Source organism: Pseudophryne corroboree, chromosome 3 (assembly GCF_028390025.1).
Source record: "Pseudophryne corroboree isolate aPseCor3 chromosome 3, aPseCor3.hap2, whole genome shotgun sequence".
Taxonomy (NCBI): domain Eukaryota; kingdom Metazoa; phylum Chordata; class Amphibia; order Anura; family Myobatrachidae; genus Pseudophryne; species Pseudophryne corroboree.
In genome coordinates this window covers 637,146,207-637,169,354 of record NC_086446.1, presented here as the reverse complement: position 1 = coordinate 637,169,354, position 23,148 = coordinate 637,146,207, and the positions used below count along the sequence as shown (strand labels likewise).

General features: G+C 37.6%; 1 protein-coding gene across 2 annotated transcripts in view; it reads left to right on the top strand.

The window, feature by feature from the left end:
• PCDH15 (protocadherin related 15) overlaps positions 1 to 23,148 on the top strand; it is a 2,278,876-nt gene that overhangs the window by 793,460 nt on the left and 1,462,268 nt on the right. For both annotated transcript variants that reach the window (XM_063961739.1, XM_063961738.1), the window contains exon 6: positions 2,653 to 2,808. In XM_063961739.1, coding sequence (XP_063817809.1) covers positions 2,653 to 2,808 — 156 coding nt within the window. The remainder of the gene's footprint in view (positions 1 to 2,652; positions 2,809 to 23,148) is intronic.

Genomic DNA, 23,148 nt, shown 5'->3' with positions numbered 1-23,148 from the left:
AGTGTTGGCTCACACCCCCCTAGGAGATGGCACCTGTTGCACTCATACAAGGCACAATCTGATTTCACCACATAGCTGTTGGGCCTGTAGGAAGATCCCTGCATAGTCCCAACTCTGCTAAATCTGACAGGAATCTGAATGCGGATGGTCAGTCCTTGAGACAATAGTCTTAAGTAATGGAATGTTTATCATGGTTGGGTTTGAACCACAACCTGGAGTTCTGCAGAGCTTTTTGAATGTTGTTCTCAACTTGTGGTCTAAGTTTGAACTTATTGGTGGGAATGATGGTGGGGGTGCACCTCAATAGTAGGTGTTGAGCAGGTGATGGAAGTCCATCATTCAGAGGATTTTTCTCATTGAGAGCCGTAAACATTCCAGAACCATCTTGATAACATTTTTCGAACATGTGCTATGCAGAATGTACTACTCTTTCTGCTAGTCCATTGGACTATGCACAGCGAGGACATTTGGTGACATGTGATATATCCCATTCACAAGTGAAAGCCTGGAACTCGCCACTTATGAACTGCATGGGGAGAAATGGAGTAACTTAATTAAGAGAATGGTCTAGAAATTATACCAGAGAGACTTTGAAGGGATGATTTATATATTTGAACATAAGAATTCCTAAGACAACATGGGATGTACTCATTTGGTAAACAATAATGTTGTCTATAATTAAAATCTCCCCAGCATTATGTCTATGGTAGAGAGTTGACACAGTTGTAATGTTGTTTGCATTATTTTAACTGTGCTTGAAATACAACATTAAACATGATGCTTTACAGTCATGTTTTAAGTTATAATGCTGACACAGTCACAATGCTTTATATAACATTACCAATGTGTCAACATAATGGTATTGACAGCAATATTGTCGAGAAAGCATATGCAGTGGCGGATTTTACATATGGGCTGCAGTCGGTGCAGTCCACAGAAGCTGGGGGTTTGCGCAGACTCACCGCAATATATGCACATGCATCAGTCCCAGTACCTGCTACATCCATTGCATGAAAAAGCATTTAGTGGGCAATATTTACCAGAGCCACAGTTGCTTTATTTGTGAATTGTATGTTGTTTTATTCGTAACCAGTTCAGTTTTCAAATCCACTATTCAAATGCACAACAGAATTATATCTATCACAATAATGCTTTGTTATGGACTAATTATGAACTATTGAATCCACTATGCATTTATATTTTTATTGTACTATATACATGATTATTGCAGAATTGTTATATATATATATATATATATATATATATAAAAAGAAGATGTGTGTAGACTGGTGCGCTTCTTCTGGATTCGACCGCACGGTAAAAAACTTTTTCCGTGTATCCGTGTATGTAGAGTCGGTGGTATAATAGCCGCAAAGTGGCTAGTAGCAAAGTTTCATAGGTTTTATATAAGTCCTAGCAAAGTCACGTGGGCTTTGAATAAGTTATATTAAGCACCTTCCGCTCTTCAGGGCGGCAGCTCAGTTCCTCAGTATACCAGAGGTGTATGGCATGGATTCTGTAGTAAAAAAGAGGAGAAGAACAAGCGCCTATGGTGCAGTAAGTTTTGTATGTGTTGGACAACACTGAAAATGATGTATATAAATGCGTACCAGAGATTTTCTTTAAACCACGTCAAAATAGATAGAGACACAAGGGGATGTGGATGCGGCCCCTTGTGTCTCCTGTCAGCTGTGCGGGGGAACTGCTGCGCTCCTTCCCTATGGTGTTGATAGCAAGAAATATCCTGACTGACATCTATCTATTTTGACGTGGTTTAAAGAAAATCTCTGGTACGCATTTATATACATCATTTTCAGTGTTGTCCAACACATACAAAACTTACTGCACCATAGGCGCTTGTTCTTCTCCTCTTTTTTACTATATATATATATATATATATATATATAGAAGAGTTCTATTTATGAAGTGGTGATATTGGTGATTTCATCAGAAACAGGGCTTCGCCATATCTGTATAGATCCACTTTCTCAGCTGCTTCAACAATGTTTATTTTTTATAAATTGCAGCTATAACTGTTTTTTTAAATACTGGCAATAGAAAACCTGTGCTAGTGCTACAGATCAATAAATAGGGACCACAATGTCTATTTAATTTAAAGAGCATACAGTGTGTTCTCTGTGTCTAAAAATTTCACTTATAGCTAAATGTATAAGTACAGTGCAATGTCCTTGTTTTTTTTTTAATATTATATGATTGCTCATTACAGTTGCTCATTTTGTGCAAATTACTCTTTTTTTCCCCTCATGTTCTATTAATTAATATTTCAAAAAAAGCCAAGAGAATAATTAATTATACCATGCAAAAAAGGTTGTTATAGTAATTCTTCATAAATGTGACATTACATGGATTACAAATGTTTCCAAATACTGCTTGGATGCCCCTCCTTTGGAGCAAAGTGTTCCTTTCTCCCCGAAAGCTATTTTTAAATGTTGCCAACTATGCTAGTGGGCAATCCGGAAACTGAAATGCCCACTAATAATCTGTGTATACAGTTCATTGCTGTAAATAAAGGTAAAATATTGCAAATTATACTGTCATTTCATATTTGATTTATATATAGTTGACAAGCCTTTTTCATACAATGTTATATTTTTTCTGCTCAAACTACAATATTTTTTTTACTATTTACAGCCACCAATGTCCATCCAGACCTTCGGTGTCAAAATACAATGCACAAATTTAAAAGTTGGCAGCGTCATTACCCATGTAGTACGAGTAGTGGTGAGAGACAGAAATGATAATTCCCCCTATTTTCTACAGCAGAGTTACTCTACTATGGTCAATGAGGTGAGCTATTTGTTTGTTCTACTGTATATGCAATTCTTACATGCTGTATAACTTACTCAAAACAAAAATTAGCCCAGGCTACTAAAAAGTAAATCACTTCTAAAAGTGAATCACTACTGCACTATTTTTTGTTTTGAGTACATTTTTTTCGATTCCAGGGAGCACCACCAACTGTGAAATACTATTTAGCAGGTGCTATGTGATATCATTTGTACAGGTTGGTTAATACACATCTGTGTTGAGACAAAATATACAGATATGTCCTATTACATCCTTCCAGCAGCCAAGTTAAAGAGCCCTAAGGCTCCGTAACACTGTGTGGCCTCTCTGCATTTTTTCCCATGAAAAATGCATCTTAGTCACAAAGTAATGCAAAAGGACACACAAGAAGATCCTGTTCATTAAAATTATATGCAGCTTGCCTATATTCTGTATATAATAGCGGCAGTATCTGCATCCGAAATGCAACGTTACATTGTTTTCCAACAATTTTGTATGCAAATACAGTCGCAGTCACTCACAGAATACATGCATACTGCATATAATTTTAATCAGCAGGATCTACTTATGCATCCTATTGCTTTACTTTGTGAAAAGACACATTTTCGTGGCAAAAGAATGCAAAGAAGATGCTCAGCACTACCGTGACCACTAAACACCCAAAATTGTGGATGATCAAAGTGGACATACTGTATTTAGCCATTTGATGTACAGCCTGAAATAATGAATCAAAAGAAACTAATGAAGGCATACATAAGCTAATTACCCATCTGATTATTTTTTGTGTTCATCCTGATTACCATAAAAGCTGATGTATGTTCAATTTAAATGTAGAATAACTAAAAATGCCATAATTTTGGCAGAGTGCATTACTACTATTAGTTACTGTGACCTCTCAGCATTTATAAACATGAGCAGACTGTACCTTGGCTGTATGCTAATTGTCTAATAGGCATGTATAAGCTTTCCTAATGTGTCATGACTGAAGTTCTCTAACGTGCTCATATAGTATGTGACAATGAAATAGATTTTTTATTTTATTTAGTACTATGGGTGAGATGTATTGAACCTTGGAGAGACATGAAGTGAAGAGATAAACCAACCAATCAGCTTCTACTGTCATTTTCAAACACAGCATATAAAATGAAGGTTAGAAGCTAATTGGTAATTTATCTTTCTCCATAGTGTGATTACATCCCCCCTATGTGCCATTTTTTATATTCTTTGCACAATTTTCTAGTAATCTGAATTTTTAATCATTCCAACAACAGTTCCCATAAATCCCTGTAATTATTTCTTAATCAAATTTAAAGTTAAGAAAACATTTTGAAAACTTAAAAAAAATTGGGGAAAATTCCTAACCAGTGCTTATACCGAGAGACAGAATAGTAATATAAACTTCAACTTCCACATTTCTGTTTATGTTCTGTTAGATAGCTTTTCGCATTGTATTGGACATTTGCATTTTGTGAAATGTATGGTCTATGAATAGAATTGGGACAATTATGGTAAATTACAGTAATTCTGCTATGTACTGTAATTGTGGTAGGACTAGGAATACTGAAGCTCAACGTCTGCCACTGAATCGTATATTTTGCTAAACAGATTTCAATATTATACTTATCCCTGCCCATGTTGTTCGTGGGTCCACAATTTGTAAGAGAGGTATAAAGATGCAAAAATATACTTTCTAGAAAAATTTTGAATATATCGAAGAGCATTAATGTATTTTGATCAATTTTATACAGTTTTTACCATCTATCTCTCTTTTTTTTTAACTGGTCTACAAGTTTAAAATAGAACTTATTTTTTTTCATTTAATATTAGACAGAAATTGGTGAAATAAGTTCCCATATCTTGAGACATCTAAGATGTTGAATTGGTATTTACATTCGCTAGGTAGGCAAATGAGCATATTGTTCCATTATTGGCTATGGCCAATTTCAAAATGGTTTTCATTAGCATTTGAAGCTCATGGTAAATATAAGCTGATGTAGCAACATGAATGTAAATTGATTTCTACACCAACATTACAGTAATATTTGTTATGGTAGCACTACAAACATTGTGTCAGACACAGTCCTATCTATTTTAATAGCTATAAAACACAGACAATAAACATCAGTGGGTATGATCACTGTATTACAGAATATTTTCAGTATAGCTTCGAAAAAGCTCCTAAAGTTTTACTTTACAGTATATAGTTTATATTTCCACTTGTCAATAGTAGGTACCAACCTGATATCTCTATCACTGTTGAAAACTCGACTATCTACCCTACCCCACAAGCTCGCTGCCTAGGTGTCATACTTGACTGTGATATGTCCTTTATTCCCCATATTCAGTCTGTCTCAATATCATGTTACATGCATCTAAAAAACGTATCCAAAATACGACCATACCTTACACAAGACACTGCTAAAACTCGAATCCACGCTCTTATTATCTCCTGCATTGATTAAATGCAATAGTCTCCTAACTGGTCTTCCCAAAATGAGACTCTAACCACTACAATTCATTCTGAATGCAGTGGCGAGGCTAATCTTCCTCGCTAGACATTCATCATCTGCAGATCCACTCTGTCAGTCCCTCCATTGGTTATCTGTATTCTACCGCATTCAATATAAAATACTTTTACTTAAACACAAGGCCATTAACCAAACTACACCAACGTACATCACTTTGCTCATCTCAAAATATCTCTTAACCCGAACTCTTCGCTCTTCACAAGACCTGCATCTCTCATCCACACTCATTACTCGCTACCACTCACGATTGCAGGACTTTCATCAGGCTGCACCCACTATGTGGAATGTCGTACCACGCACAATAAGACTCTCCTCTAGTCTCCAAACCTTCAAGCGTTCCATGAAAACTCACTTCTTTAGGCAAGCATATCAAATTCCAGAACCGCCCACATAACTTTCATAAACCTTCCTATCAAATTGCATCCACTCTGCACAGTCCACACATATCCTCACATGTCTTCTCATTCTTCACTTTCCCTTCCTCTTGAACCCGGTTCATCATTGCTGTATGACCATATCATGCAGCCCACGAAAAACCTTTGCCATCTGGCAGACAACTATGCAATAGATAGCACCTTTCTTTGTGTGTACATGCCTATTTCCCTATAGATTGTAAGCTTGCGAGCAGGGCCTTCCTACCTCTATGACTGTTTATCGCCAAGTTTGTTATATCATTGTTATTTCCAATTGTGAAGTGCAATGGAAGTTGCTGCGCTATGTAAGAAACTGGTAATAGATAAATATAGTTTGAAATTTGTTAGTACCTTTAGTAGACCAACATGTTGTTTTATCTTTAAACTCCCTTTAAATCAATTTTTGCCTGTAATGTGTGTTTACAGACCCACAAATAGGTAAAAAAGCACTCTTAGTTATTGGTATTTAGAGTTTGCTAGCTACAGTATATTAGGTACTGTATAACTTTTATTCTTTAAAAGAAACTATATCCAAATAAATAAAGATACTGTACTGATGGGACTGATGAGTTATTTTCTTCTTCATGTAGCCTTCTACAGAATAAATAAAAGATAGACTGAGTAGATAAAGGAAAATCAAATCTATCCAAAATTTGGTTCTATAATTAAACGTTAATATCCTCATATTTTAATATAAATATGTATACCTGTTCCATATATGAGGTTAATTTTACTAAAGCTTCTAAAATGCAAAGTGGAGGCATTTGAGGGGGAGGAACGGTGGCGTTTTGCTGCCATTTTGTGGGAGCGGTCCGGCCAATGCAGGGGTGGCAGGACCAAATGGGTGGCAGGCCGCAGTGGCTGTGTGATGTCACATGCAGCCGCTGCAGGCCGGGGAGCGATGAGTAGCTCCCGACAAACACGCTAAAGCTGCGCTGGTCGGGAGCTACTCTTGAAGTGCAAAGGCATCGCCGCTGTGTGATGCTTTTGCACTTCTGTGGGGGGCGGCCCTGTGCTGGGCATCCCCCCACATATCAGTGTGAATGATCGTAGCTGTGCTAAATTTAGCACAGCTACAATCAACTCGGAATGACCCCCTATAAGTGATGTTAGAGCAATTGGGCGATAATTATTTAGTTCACAGGCCTTGCCATTTTAAAGGACAGAGACAATAATGGTTAATTTAAAACATTTAGGCACACAGCATTTGGCAAGGGAAAGGTTAAACATCACAGAAAAAATTCTAGCTAACTGCTCAGAACATTCCTTAATAACTTTTTCCAGAATCCCATCTGAGCTGGGGACCTTACCTGACTTGGAACTGGCAAAACAACATCTAACAGAGGCATTCTCAGAATTTTCCACCCAATCTACCATTGAAACAGACGCTCTGTCAAAACGGGACTAAAATATATGTAACATCTCCCCTAAAGAGCTGTCAATGTCTTTATAAGAATGGCTCTTGATTACATTATAATCAGAGATATCATGAATACCTTTCCACATACTTATTGCATCTGTATCCTTTTTATACTTTCAAGCTTAACAGAAAAAGCCCTTTTTGCCTCTACTTTAGTTTTGATCAAGCAACTACTGTATAAAAACATATTGAGCACCAGATTTAAATGTATCTCTCTGTTAGTAAAGTTCAAACTGTGCCATAAAATCATGATTTGTTGTTAGCAAATGCTTGAACATGCTATTTGATAATCATACTCTCTGTAGAGCAGCCTACATAACCTAGTACCATAGAGGTAAGGGTATCAATTTTTACATCAATATCATTCCCCAGAGATTCTTAAATAAATAACCCCCATTCAGTAAACTCCAGAATATCCTGAAGTTTCAGCATAGCACCCTCTGGCCAAACTTTAATGGTAAAACTTGTAGGACTAAACCACTGTACTAGGGTTTTATATGCTGTAATCAAAAATAGGATCAGAGTGACCAATGGCCCTCATTCCGAGTTGTTCGCTCGCTAGCTGCTTTTAGCAGCATTGCACACGCTAAGCCGCCGCCCTCTGGGAGTGTATCTTAGCTTAGCAGAATTGCGAACGAAAGATTAGCAGAATTGCGAATAGAAAATTCTTAGCAGTTTCTGAGTAGCTCCAGACTTACTCAGCCATTGCGATCAGTTCAGTCAGTTTCATTCCTGGTTTGATGTCACAAACACACCCAGCGTTCGCCAAGACACTCCTGCGTTTTTCCCAGAAACGCCAGTGTTTTTTCGCACACGCACAGAAAACGGCCAGTTTCCGCCCAGAAACACCCACTTCCAGTCAATCACAGTACGATCACCAGAACGATGAAAATTCCTTGTTATGCCGTGAGTAAAATACCTAACTTTTGTGTAGAATAACTAAGCGCATGCGCTCTGCGAACCTTGCGCATGCGCAGTAAGCGTCTAATCGCAATATAGCGAAAATAGGCAACGAGCGAACAACTCGGAATGACCCCCAATGTTTGTATGTCTGAAAGTCATATAAGCGTCCTTGTTGTTGCAATAAACGTGATCCAACACATTTTCCCCTCTGGCAGGTTAGTTAACATGTTGATAAAATTTTGGAAAAATGTCCTTCATTCTTGCCTGATAAAAATCTACAACTACTAAAAAGACTCCATTGACATATTTAGATTCAAACTTAGTTATGGCAGTGTGTAAGACATCCAATGCAGATTCCACATGAGCAGAATATGAAATTCGTACAGCGACTAAAAGAACCACCGATAATTCTCTTGGCAGGTAAAAGGGATAGCACTTAACCACTGCATATTCCACATTTTCAGAGCAAAAAGCCTCAACAAGACTAGCATCTGTACACCAGTTGCTCTTGACGAATACATACAGCCTATCTCCTCTCACTTTACCAGATTCCATGGTTCTGTCCTATCTAAATAATGACCTGTCTGCAAGCTGAACTACAGAATCCAATATATAGTCATTCAGCCAAGTTTCTGTAAATATCATAAGAGTACAGGTCTTAATTAAGTACTTGCTTCCCAATCTTGCTTGGATCTCATCCAGCTTATAAGGAAGGGATCTTACATTAGCAATAAATAAGCTAGGAAGAGCAGGTCTGTAGGAGCACAAATGGAGTCTTATCCTGATACCTGATCTCTTCCCATGCTTCTGCTTCCTTTCCCTCTGTGGTCTGTGTTTCCATCTGGACTTGCATCCCCTCCAGGGACTCCAGGATCTCCAACCATTCTCATGGGCAGTGTCCTGCTGCTCAGGCTGCTCAGACTCCAGACTTTCTGGCCCCTTCCAACTCCCTGCAGCTGTAGCCTGCCTGGGCCAACCACAGCTGTAGCACATAGCTTCTGCACTCCTGCTAGTCCCGAGGGAGCCACTAACAGCCTTCCAGCCATGAGATTCCCCACAATTCCCCCGGCCAAGGGAACTCCCAGCATGCCTAATATCATGTGTTGTTCCGGCCCCGGACCAGCCTTGCAGCCTTCCAGCGGCATCAGCAGCAGCACCCTTGAGCCGGCCAGCATCCACACTGGCCTCCACTGTATGGTGTAGGGATCTACTGTATAGTGTAGTGTGAATATGTGGCACTACTGTGGGGCATAGCATGAATAAGGGACACTACACTGCTGTGTAATATGACTAAGGGGCACTACTGTGTGCTTTAATGTGAATAAGGGGTACTAATGTGTGTCATGATTTGAATTAGGGGAACTATTGTGTGGTCATACCTCTTCCCAGGGAGACCACATCTACTTCAGTTATGGAGGGCAATGCTTTTTATGTACACAGGGTACCGAAATGTGTAGTTATTGGCTTTGATGTTCAGAGATGTGTCCTCCTCTTTGTTCAGTACCCCTCCCCTAAAAAATACCTTCAGCGAACACTATCTAATCCTCTTCAACTGCTAAGCTAGGGCTTAGTCAATTGAGAAAAAGCCTTTAATTTTCTTTGTTTGTCACCTACACCAATGTCTGACAATGGCACATATTTGAGTCGTGTGCAGGATGAGCTCTGTTGTGTGTACTTTAATACAGAGAATGATGTACACTTGTATATTATTCTGATATAAATTATATTTGTAGTAGCATAGACTTGGAAGTAGGATAAGCCAGGAATAACAAAGGGAGGAATCCATACCAGGAGCCGGATGCTGACACAAGGTGGACCTGTGTGCTTTAAATGCCAGGGCCTATTTTATCCCAGTTTAGTCCTGCCACTGCTAGCCATATGAAGAGGACATGTGAGAGCAACGGTGCTGTCCCTTGTACTCTATTCCCTGGGTGACATCACTGCTTGCACATCCCTCTCTCTGGTTCTGCATATATCTGCCACATTCTAGAACATAACAGCTAGAATCTGAGAAATATCATCACGTGAAATATGCTTTACTTAGATTCCGGTGTAGTGCATTTTTGTCTATGTAATGTTACGGAGTGATTTCAGATGCAACCCAGAAAGCATACCTGTTGAAAGTGAAATCTTGCAGTAAAATCCCAGAATGACTTTAAGTTAAAATTTTAATAGTTTAAATGCATTGTACATACAGTATGAAGTTTTCAGGGCTTTAATTAAAAAATGCTTCCAATAATATAAATTATAGCTACTATACTAGCACAACACATGCAGTATATCCAACAAGTAATAAGTACTTGAAGAAATCTGAAATTATTTATTCAAGAGACTTTGGGCTACAGCACATTGCAAAGCTGCCTTTTTGTATATACTGTATGTTATAATCTCTTATGTTCTTAAATGATATAATCTGAATGCTAATTGTATTAATTCAATCTCAGTGACCGTATTTGCTGACAGCATCCTAGTCCTTTTATACATTTATTGCAAAAACTTAACATACAGCTTTCACCAGGGTCAATGGGGTTTAATTTTAAAGTGAAGTCTGATTCGGTGTTTGATCTGAATTCTTATGTCTACATTACAAAAACCTGTATGCCACTTTCACGCTATTATAGAGATTAAAATCTTAGCCTAAATCTATTCAGTACAAGGACATCACATTATTCTTGGCATAGGGAGGCAGGAACATTGAGTCCATTATCTTTATCTTATTAAGGTTAAATATAAACATTTTTAAAGATACTTTAGTAAATACCCTATACCTACCTGAAGAATGGCTTTACAATTTATTTCAAGCTTACAGATGATCAGTAGTGGGGCCAGGAAGAAAGGCCATCTTCTTATCATTATATTTCTTATTTGAAATTGTAAGTGATAATAGTCCTCTGAAAATGAAGGTCAAACCTGGACTCATCTACTATTATGTTTGAATTCAGTCCTGTTTCTACTATATGGTTACATAAACTGGTATTTAATTTTCTTCCTTTGACAAAATGTTATCTATTAAACATTTTTTTAAGTCTATTTCTAAATATACAGAAGGCAACCTTGATTTTAGCATCACTGTCTCAAGTAACAGAAAGAAAAATATATATGTAAAACATTTTTCATACTTAAAATGCATAGACGAAGACAACATGGAGGAGGTGAATATTTCTATATTTCACTAATTCAGAGTATACAGTAAGTAGGCTTTAAGCAGTGCTTCTATAGGCATAAAGTCTATGTGTGTGTGTGTGTGTGTGTGTGTGTGTTAGAGTCATATACCAGAGGAATAACAGCACCACACATTAGATTATAAGAGTCCTATCTACATACTGTACAGTAAGATCAGTCTCTCACATGTGACCAAAGTGCCCAGGACATTTAAAACTTAAAGTATTGTGTTTTAAGGTTGAGGGAGTTTTGTGTCATCTGAGGATTTTCCAGAATTACAGTAAAAACCAACAGCATAGCGTCAGGTGAGCAGTTATTTTTATTTTTTGTAAAGTGCTATTTTTTTTAGGGGTGATTGATTTTATAGAATTATGTCATTGTAAAAGCAGGTTTTAATTATTTAATGAGCCATTAACACCCTCTGCAGCCCCATTTAAAATACGATCAAGCCATTTTATGTCTTGGTTGTTCTTCCAATAAATCTCCTCAATGAAAACCAAATTTGATTAAAAAAAGAACCCTGCACATTTCACCCTTTTTTTTTTTTATTTGTTTCTGGAACTTCTCTGGTTCAGACAAAGGAGTTCCAAAGGTAAATCCCTATATTACTCATTTGTCTGAACCTGAAAATCTTGTTAAGGATTTAGTTATTTATATGGATTCATTTCCTATAGAATGAGCTGTACAGTTCTACTTTTAAATTACCACAACCTATCAATGTAGAGGACACATAGAAAAACTTATTTGTGCAAAGGCAGGGTCTGCTTAAAAAAATAAATATATATATATATATATATATAATTTTGGACATTAGTATGCCCTTTATAAAATATTATTTCTTTAACATACACAATACAGCCTATGGGAAAAGCGCTTGCTTTGTCTACAGAAAGTATGTAATTTAAAAAGACAAACACAGCTGTGCAGTTTGGAAAGCTGCTTACTGTATAACCAGGTTTCTTATGGAACTTTACCATCCAGGCTCAGACATCTTGAACAATAGCTGTATCTCTTCCTTTCCAGCTAAACTGCACATACTATATTCCTGGTTACTTCAGAAAATAATAATTTCCCTCTGACGTATCAAGGGAGAAATCATACTTTAATGACATTGAATGCCTTTGATGCTAATGATTTTCTAAAATAATTATACAAGATTATTTAAGACGAATATGTGAATGAACCACAGTAAATTAGGTCCCGTATTGTAATGATTTATTAACATACAGTGGGGCAAAAAAGTATTTGGACAGCCACCGATTGTGCAAGTTGACCTACTTAAAAAGATGAGAGAGGTCTGTAATTTCCATCATAGATACACTTCAACTGTGAGAGACAGAATCCGGAGGGGAAAAAAAACAGGAAATCACGTTGTATGATTTTTAAACAATTTATTTGTATATTCTTGCGGAAAATAAATATTTGGACAATCAAAAAGTTTAACACTCTACTTTGTAATATAACCTCGGTTGGCAATTACAGAGGTCAAACATTTCCTGTAGTTCTTGACCAGGTTTGCAAACACTGTAGCAGGTATTTTGGCCCACTCTTCCATGCAGATCTTCTCTAGATCTGTCATGTTTTGGGGCTGTCGCCGTGCAACACGGACTTTTATCTCCCTCCACAGATGTTCTATTGGGTTGAGGTCTGGAGACTGGCTAGGCCACTCCAGGACCTTGAAATGCTTCTTATGGAGCCATTCTTTAGTTGCCTGAGCAGTGTGTTTGGGGTCATTGTCATGCTGGAAGACCCAGCCACGTTCCATTTTCAGTGCTCTTACTGAGGGAAGGAGGTTTTTGCCCAAAATCTCATGAAACATGGTCCCATTCATCCTCTCCTTAACACGGATCAGTCGCCCTGTCCCCTTTGCAGAATAGCAGCCCCAAAACATGATGTTTCCACCCCCGTACTTCACAGTGGGTATAGTGTTCTTGGAATGCCATTCATCATTCTTCTCCCTCCAAACACAGTGAGTGGATTTTATACCAAGAAGTTTGATTTTGCTCTCATCTGACCACATTACATTCTCCCAATCCTCCTATGGATCATCCAGATGGTCACTGGCAAACTTTAGACGGGCCTGGACATGTGCTGGCTTAAGCAGGGGGACCTTTCGGGCGCTGCAGGATTTCAATCCATGACGATGTAGTGTGTTACTAATGGTAACCTTTGTGACTGTGATCCCAGCTCTCTTGAGGTCATTGACCAGGTTCCCTTGTGTAGTTCTGGGCTGATTCCTCACCGTTCTCAAGATAATCGATACCCCACGAGGTGAGATCTTGCATGGAGCCCCAGGTCGAGGGAGATTGTCAGTGATTTTGTATTTCTTCAATTTTTCAATAATTGCGCCAACAGTTGATCTCTTCTCACCAAGCTGCTTGCCTATTGTCGAGTAGCTCATCCCAGCCTTGTGCAGCTCTACAATTTTGTCCCTGGTGTCCTTAGACAGCTCTCTGGTCTTGGACATGGTAGAGAGGTAGCAGTCTGACTGTTTGAGGGTGTGGACAGGTGTCTTTTATATATATATATAACCAGTTCAAACAGGTGCCATTAATACAGGTAATGAGTGGAGGATAGAAGAGCTTCTTAAAGAAGAAGAAACAGCTCTGTGACAGCCTGAAATATTGCTACTTGGTAGGTGTCCAAATATTTATTTTCCACAAGAATATACAGTAAATTGTTTAAAAATCATGCAATGTGATTTCCAGGATTTTTTTTTCAGATTCTGTCTCTCACAGTTGAAGTGTACCTATGATGGAAATTACAGACCTTTCTCATCTTTTTAAGTAGGTCAACTTGCACAATCGGTGGCTGTCCAAATACTTTTTTGCTCCACTGTATATCTTTATTTTTCTTCCAAAATAGTGTATTAGCAGTGAAACACATCTTTCTGTAGATAGAGGCCTAGAGCATTTTTTCCAACTCAGAATGTTAACCACATTTTCTTAGTACAGTCTATGGCAATTGTTATTTCCTTAAACTAAGCATTAATCCTTGAATTACACTACTACATATATATATATATATATATATATATATAAAACCAAAGTATCTACAGGGGCGCCTATAGTAAGTATATATTTTACCACACCGATTAATCTATTTATAGGAGCATAAAGGACTGCTGAAGTAGAAGGAACAGGAGAGAGACCTCTAATACAAGGTCTTCACTTTAACCAAACTCACAGCACAGATTGGCATGAAGAATGCACCCAGTTATATTAATTTTTCCAAATGGAGTCCTTTGAAAATTACACTAAGGGATACATTTGCACCAAAACAGTAAAGGTGATTTAAGTTGCTCTAAATAGGAGCAACTTATCTGATCATTTTTGGGTTCAACAAAACCATTTCCATCCATCTGAGATAACCAGCAAAAACCGTCTGAACTAAAGAGAAACACCCCTGATGAAGTCAATATTGATGAAACACGTTGGTTGATATGAAAGTTGTTATATCTGAAGTTAACATAAACCTTCGGCCCTGATAAAGCACACTGACAACTAAGAAAAACAATGTGTTAATGAATATTTTGGTCTGGCAATTTTAAAGTTTTAATGTTTTTAAGATATATGTTCTAAATAAATTTAATGAACGGTCATTTGGTTGTACTAAAAAATTGTTTATATTAAGATTAATCGGTGTAGTAAAAGATATATTTACTATAGGCGCCCCTGTAGATACTTCTGTTAGATCTCTATTTTCCTAGGATCCAAATCTGGCAGAGGACCATCTTCAGGGTATCTAGCAGCTGAACCTAAACTCATCTATTCTGTCATAAAACTGTACTAAGATTAGTTAAGAGCGCAGTATCGGTAACAAAAAAAAAAAAATATATATATATATATATATATATATATAAACAAGAATCCAACAATGTGGAGGTGCACTCGTCGAGTTCAAACAGTCAGCAACTTCAATTTGTTCACAACAGCTTTATTTCAGTCAATATTCGGCTCTTTAGGTCGACGTTTCGATCCTCATTCTAGGATCTTTCTCAAGACAAGCTTCGATTTACATACAATATTTTGAAAGCATCATATATTGATTACTACAAAAGAACAAAGCATAAAGTAAAATAACTACACACTTAAAGGAACAAACACAGAAAACAAAAAACATGAATGGACTACCACACTCAGACAGCATTTAAATGCAAAAAACTCTTAACACCCAATGTGTTTCAAATACAATACCACGCCTCTGTCAATACTTGCCAGGTGTGTACACCAGCTCCAGATACTAATCAATTAACACCAATGTGAGGTATAGATATCTCAGAAATGTGCAACAGCTGTTATATATGGGGGTGTCAGTAACAACATACACTTACTCAGAAAATCAATATGCCATGTTCAGACAGTAAATATGCTGTACGGTTAGTCAGGCTTACTTCAAACGGGATTCTGCAAAAATGAATTAAACATATATATATATATATATATATATACATACATATATATAACTGTACGTGCATAGCCACATACGCTGTTAGGATGAAAGATCCACATATACCAAGTGCCACCAGTGAGACAACATAGACTGTAATACTTACTGGTATGGTTACTTAAACTCACAATCATGGAGCAACTCAGACAACATTGGAAATCACTGTGAAAATAATACCAACAATTCATACATCCTCTAATAACCATCAGTGTATATAAACCTACTAACCGCTCCTTCATGTATAGTTCAGTACTCACCCATAGTGAAAGAAATGCTGACACCCTCTACAGCCACACCTCTAACTAGCAAACAGACTGGTCTTATATACCCCTATACCGGAAGTAACGGAGCGGACCACAGCAAATACCCCTTCATGCTTTCCCACTTCAGGGTAAATGTCCTACATGTACAAGTTTCTCCACAGTCAAGGATACTTACTGGGCGACTACAGAGACCTTCCGTGCTGTTTAACACAGCTCGGAAAGGTCAAACCACTGATCGCGCCGCGTGTGGAATGCAATGCGTTCCACGGCCCGGAACCCGGAAGTGCCATGTTCAATAGTATCACAGTCTACGGAGACCACTCTGAGACAAAAAGGACTCGTACTCCATATACAGACATAATCCGTTCCGCTGCTCAGGAGCTTTGTGCTGCCACTTATGTGCCAAAAGGTCCCTCCTCTGGTACACCACAGCAAACCAAATAATAAAAGGAATATCCAATATAGTCCAATACCCAGGGGAATAAATCTCAAGCTATATATATATATATATATATATATTATTTTTTTGCAAGGCAAAATTGTAGCAGAACTCCCAATAAATCAAATTAGCTTTGTCCGGTGCCCTCCTAGGTCCCTTCTGCAAAGGTCCAAATACAGCAGATAGAGGCGGCACTTGGATGATTCAATGGAGTCAAAGGCAGGTATGTGTCATCAGATGACACATACCTGCCTTTGACTCCATTGAATCATCCGAGTGTTTATTAAAGCATGATTAATACATACATACGTACTGTTTATTATTAAGGTTTCATTTACATTATCCTGACAGAGCTACTTTGGCTATGACACAAAACGAAACTATGTGTTAAATGGTTACATTACTACTGTGAAGTTAAGTTTCAAACACCTAATGGGCCCTACACACTTGCCGATGTCTGCGGCTGGTATGAACAATCTCGTTCAGTGATGAATGAGAAGTTGTTCATACTGCTCAATGTGTAGGCACCGATGATGAATGATGCGCGGCCCCCCGGTCGTTGATCATTGGTACCGGGTCGTTTATGCCTGCAAGCCAATATGGACAATATCATCCACATTATAATGCAGGGCTATGGGACCAGGTGATGTTAAGGAGTGAAGAAACTTCACTCCCCCTGTCACTCCCTCCCCCCCTCCACCGCCAGGTCATCTGTCAGCCATATCGGCCGTCGGGCACCTCAGCGGCAAATCATCAAATGTGTATTGGCTATAAGAGTGCTACAGATATGTCTAGTAAAAAAACACCTGATAAACTATTTCCTGGCCCAGAGAGGGTATGCGATTCACTTGACAGCTCATGGTAAATTATAAAAATCCGACAAAGATAATGTGCCACAGAACCTCACTGCAATTTTACAGATAGAAACTTAGAGTCATAGAGGCCACCCAGTGCTAGAGAAAGGTCTGTGGAGGCTCCTTAGCAACAAACATTTGGGGCTGCTAAATAAATATACCTGGACATTCTGTATGCAGAAAGCTATGCTGAGCTCTCCATAGCAACAGTTCCAATCATGATCACAGTAGCAGTTTGTACTGAGATGGAGATACAGCTGTCTTAGTCTCTGAAAAAAAATCAGCCAGTTGATGATGTTTCTGGCTACTTACAACCCCTATATGTTCAGTCTATTTTGCTGCACTTGGATCGTCAAACAGTTGTGCATGTTTTAGTAATGACACTGGATTTTTGTCTATAACCAGTATGTGATGTTATTTCCAATGTTCTGTAATGTGATATGGGATGTAGTTATGTGATCGGCGGCCAAGAGACCGCCGGTCACAATACCGACTCCTACTGTACATCCCGCCCCCCTCACAATCCCGACAGTCGGCATTCTAACTAACAGGGACTATTCCCACTCGTGCGTGTCCATGACACCCATAGAGTGGGAATATAACCTGTGGCAAAGGCAGCTGGGTATGGTGTGGTTTCTCGAGACAGCCGGTCACATGATACCAGCCCTTTTGATACGACACAGTTTTGAAAAACCGTAAATAGTCTTTTGTACACCAAAGTCAATATATAAATCAACAGGAAAATAACTTGGTCGTAATAACTAGTGATGAGCGGGTTCGGTTTTACTCGGTTTTACTCGGTTCTCAAAACGGCATCTTATTGGCTCACGGATGTCACGTGTTTTGGATAGCCAATAAGATGCCGTTTTGAGAACCGAGTAAAACCGAGTAAAACCGAGTAAAACCGAACCTCGCTCATCACTAGTAATAACCCTCACATCTACAGATAGAAGAAATACAGCATATTAAACTGCATGTGAGTTATGCAGTTTGAGATACATTTTTTCTTAAATAAATGATATGATAGAAAAACTATGACCTGCTCTTATTATCTTAATTTAATTAATGTAAGAATGTAACTTTTGTATACTGTATGTTTTGTAAGTTATATCCCTGTAAGAACAAGGAGTCTTTTTAACACGGAATTATAAAGCATTCAGAAAATGTGCCTTATTCGTGAAGAACGTTTATGATTACTCTTCATGGAAAGAACCCTTTTAAAGCTGTTATTTCTCCACCTAAGACCTTCTAAAAGTCCAAACATTTGTTGCTGAAAATGAAGGCTCCTAAGAAATATTGGTCTTCATTTAACACGCAAGCTATTGCAAACTTTCCTTAGCATATTTTATGTGGGTCCTTATTTAGCTTTATCACTTCTTTTAGATATAAAAAATGTCTATAATACCTGTTTTATTGATTGCCATCACAAAACCAATTTACAGTAGATAACAAGCCTCTGATAGATTGTCAATATGTAGCTTTAACATTTCAAGGCTGTAACAAGGAAATTACTTTTTGCAAAATATATATACTTTTACTGCCTCTAAACTGCAATAGTTTATCCTCAGTATATTTAATTTGAGTTCTAATTATAAATTATACCTATTTCTGTATATCTGTATATACAACAAAACAGCAGACACCAGACTCTCATAGAGGTTGGAAACAAGTACAGACAAATTGTAATTGTTTTTTAATCTGCAGTCAGACAAGGGTATATGACAAAAACAATTTCTGGAATATGTGACACATCTACATTTTCTTTTGATCCTGGCAACAATCTAAGCCAGGACCCTCTTCGATCCACCTTTATTACCTCCATTGCATATGGTACAATAGAGACTAAGGGGTCTATTTACTAAGCCTTGGATGGAGATAAATCTGACAGAGATAAAGTCCCAACCAATCGGCTCCTAACTGCCATTTTTCAAACCCAGCCTGTAACATGGCAGTTAGGAGCCGATTGGCTGGGAAAGACTTTATCTCCATTGGATTTATCTCCATCCAAGGCTTAGTAATTAGACCCCTATGTACTAAGCCTTGGAGAGTGATAAAGTGGAAAGAGAGAAAGTACTAGCCAGTTAGTTCCTAACTGCCATGTTACAAGCTGGGTTTTAAAAATTGCAGTTGCTGCAGGAGCTGGTTGGTAGTCTACTATTTTCTTTTTCTATTTCCAGTGTTTTGTACATATACCCCTTATACTGAACAAGGAAAGATAAATTGCACAGTGACTCCCCCCCCCAACACACACACACACACACACACACACACACACACACACACACAAAGTCCTTCATTGGTAGATGGATCAGCTTACCTGTGTCTTGGCATTTATGACCAACAGTTCTAGTATCAAACAAGCAGACAGTGAAGATGGGGTTGCAACTTGTGTCCTAGCTGATTTTGTTATACAGGCCCAATGAAGACCACTTAAGCCCCTGCCATTTTGCCGCTGTTTTAATTCTGCATAAAACCTTTTGTTCAGTGCAAGGTTAAAGAATAGGTCATACTTTGTTGGAGACACATACGTCTTGTTGACATTAATAATGTCTATAAGCACTATGAGGACCTCAGAACACAGACATTGGATCAACAAGTGTTCCTTATGGCTACCTGAAACTCAAAAATGTTATTTGAAATGAGGAAATTAAGTCATTTAAAATCCAAGATTATATGAATTCCAGTGAATCACAGAATTCCACACTGACAAAGTACATTGAATTCATAACAAAACATAAAATTAAAAATTGAAGAGTACATTTTGTAAAATATGCAATACAAAACCCCAAAAGCTATAGCCTTTTAATATCATTGAAATTACACTTCAAAAACTATTTTATGTTTCAATCAATATTAACATATGTGGATTGTTCTGTATACTTAACAAGGGAAGATTTATTCATTTCTACACAGAAGATAAAGTACACTAATGGCCAAAAGTTTTAGAAAAACAGTTTTTATTTAAGCATTCCAAGTCCAGTGAATAGCCTGAAATCATATAAAAGTAAGCTACAACCAGTTAGAGGTTAATGAAAAGTTTCAGTATTATAAAAAAGGCCTTTTTCCGGTAAGAAGAAATGGGTTAAGAACTTACAAATATTAAGCAAAAATGAAAAAGAGGCTTGCTTGGCCATAAAGTGTTGCTATTGGACTACTCGAGTGTAAGAAGTTCTTATGGACTGATGAATCAAAATTAAAATATTTGGTTCATCATGGAAGGTTTATGTATGCCGTCAAGTTGACAAAAGGAAAGTTCTTTAGTATATGGGTTTATTTACTAAGTCTGTTTAAGGCTTTTTGAATTTTAAATTAATCAAGCGTTCAGCCTATAGCATGATATTGACCCAAAACAAATACTCAGTCTATGGGGGGAATTCAAGTAGCCACTGTAAATTAAAGGTGCTAATTGATTCTGGGGGGTAATTCAATTGATGCCAATAATAGGCATAGTCATGGATTTTGTTTCATCAGCCCGGAGGCAGGAGAAACAAATCACTGATAAGTGCTGTTTTTTTTTTCGTGGCCGCGATCGCAAAATCGCATGGGGCCTGGAATTTATCCTTAATCTTCTGTAATTTCTCATGAAAATAGTTCCATTTGTTCATGAAAAAAGGGGCATTACTTTAATTATCCGAAGGACGCATTGGCCAAAAAGATCCCCAAAAAATCAGGGGGGGGGGGGGGGCTAGGGTAAGTAAATTTACTGCAGCTAATTACATTACCACCTAATTCATAACTTTATTTGGGGAAAGAGCAAGGTGATAGACTTCAAATTATGGAATGGCCAGCATAGAATTAAACCCCAATGAGCTGGTTTGGGATAACTGGACAGATGGGTGATAGCAAAGCAACCAGCAAGTGCTACACATTTATGGGAACTTCTGCAACACTGCTGGGACGAACTTCCTGAACAGTATTTTGTATTTTATTTTATTTCGATTCAATTTTACTACAATGTTTCTAGGAATATTTTTCTCTCCAATTATTTACAGTATATATTCTATCATTCTATGCTTTCATTTCAGAGTACCTTGAGACATTAAACTGCATAAATTGTAATAAAAACTGAAAAAATTGTGTTGTTCTAAAACTTTTAACTGGTAGTATACAATCACCCATACTTGAGTGTGCTCAGTTCCAGAGCATGTGGTGTGTGAAAACTCATAAATTGCTCTTTACAATCAAGAGTATATTAGCCTTTGCTTCAAGCACAATATGTACATTATTATTACATGCATTAGTTGTAGCAAAGTTAGTTCATGCATGTGCAATTCAAATGGGCAATGGCCTACTTGTACTTGTTGGTACCTGATAGTGTCTCCTGAAAACATTCTAGCAAGTACCACTGATCTAGGACTATACTGTAGCTTCAATACCTTCATTTGTCTGCATGTATTTATTATATTTGAGTTAAGCACCAAAAATATGTAAATATATTTTTTTCACAAATGCTTCATTTCAGCAGTACATCAATCACTGAAGCAGAATCCCCATGCATTAAACTACTTCTGCCATGTAAAGGGATAATACTTTGGCTGGAAACATGGTAGGGTTCAGAATCAATGACACACATTTTTATTTTCTGCTTCCAAATAGAAAGGCACAATGTACCATATGTGAAACCAAGTACTTATCTAATAGCATAATTGGAATTTTGCCCCTTTTCATGTTTGGTATTTGTAGAAAAATAAGCATTTTCCCAAGTGCTTCAATTAAGCAGTTTAATTTTGTACAGTGATTTATCACAGCTATAATGCATTTTTATTTTTGTTCAGCAGTCTGTGAATTCCTGTGTTTTTTTATATTTGAATCTGTTGTTTTGTTATTATGGGATCAGAAGATGAATAAGTCCATGCTTGGTAGAAGATTCTATTTTATACATTTGGAACAGGCTACATTGCAATATAAATACCCAATGTGGATGCAAGAGAAAAAGATACAAATTTGAAAAATAAAACCACTGTATGAGGTTTCCTTTCTGTTTGTTTCAAAATACTAACTGTTTATCAATTATCCGGTGTCAAGCCTATATAAGACTCTTTGGGCGTAACTTATGAGCCAGCATTAATGCTTGTCAGCTGCCAATATTGAGGTCAGTGAGATTGAGTTTTACTGCAATTCATTGTTATTTTAAGCATGATGTCAATGTAGGACTTTCAGGAATTTCAGGATTTTTGACGTTCGGTTGTGAACTTAGATATTTTGATCAAAATATGAAAACCTCATGACTAAACCATGTTAGCTATATACAAATCTGCAAAGTTTCTGACAACTTTTTTTTACTATTGGTTCATTGCAGTTATTCATTTGTATTTTAAAATACACTAATGGGCCCTACACACTGACCGATTACACTGAAAGATATGAACGAGATATCATTCATATCTTTCAGTGTGTATGCATCAACGATGAAAGATGCACTGCCCCGCACTCATTCATCAATGGTGCCGGCTCATTTATGCCTGCAAGCCAATATGGACAATATCGTCCATATTAGAATGCAGGGCTATGGGGCCAGGTGATGGGGGGAGTGAAGTTCTCGTCACCCCCCCCCCATGCCGTTGAGGCTACCATCGGCCGTCGGACACCTCGGCCGGCAATCGGCCAGTGTGTAGGGCCCATAAGGCATGTGGCATGTCATACTGTTTAACAATACACTGTGGTTTAACTTGAACAATCCCCATTAACTACTACGTGCATATATATATATATATATATATATACATACAGTGGGGATTGAAAGTTTGGGCAACCCAGGCAAAAATTAATTTTAATGTGCAAAAAGAAGCCAAGGAAAGATGGAAAAATCCCCAAAAGGCATCAAATTACAGATTAGACATTCTTATAACATGTCAAAAAAAAGTTTGATTTTATTTCCATCATTTACACTTTCAAAAGAACAGAAAGCA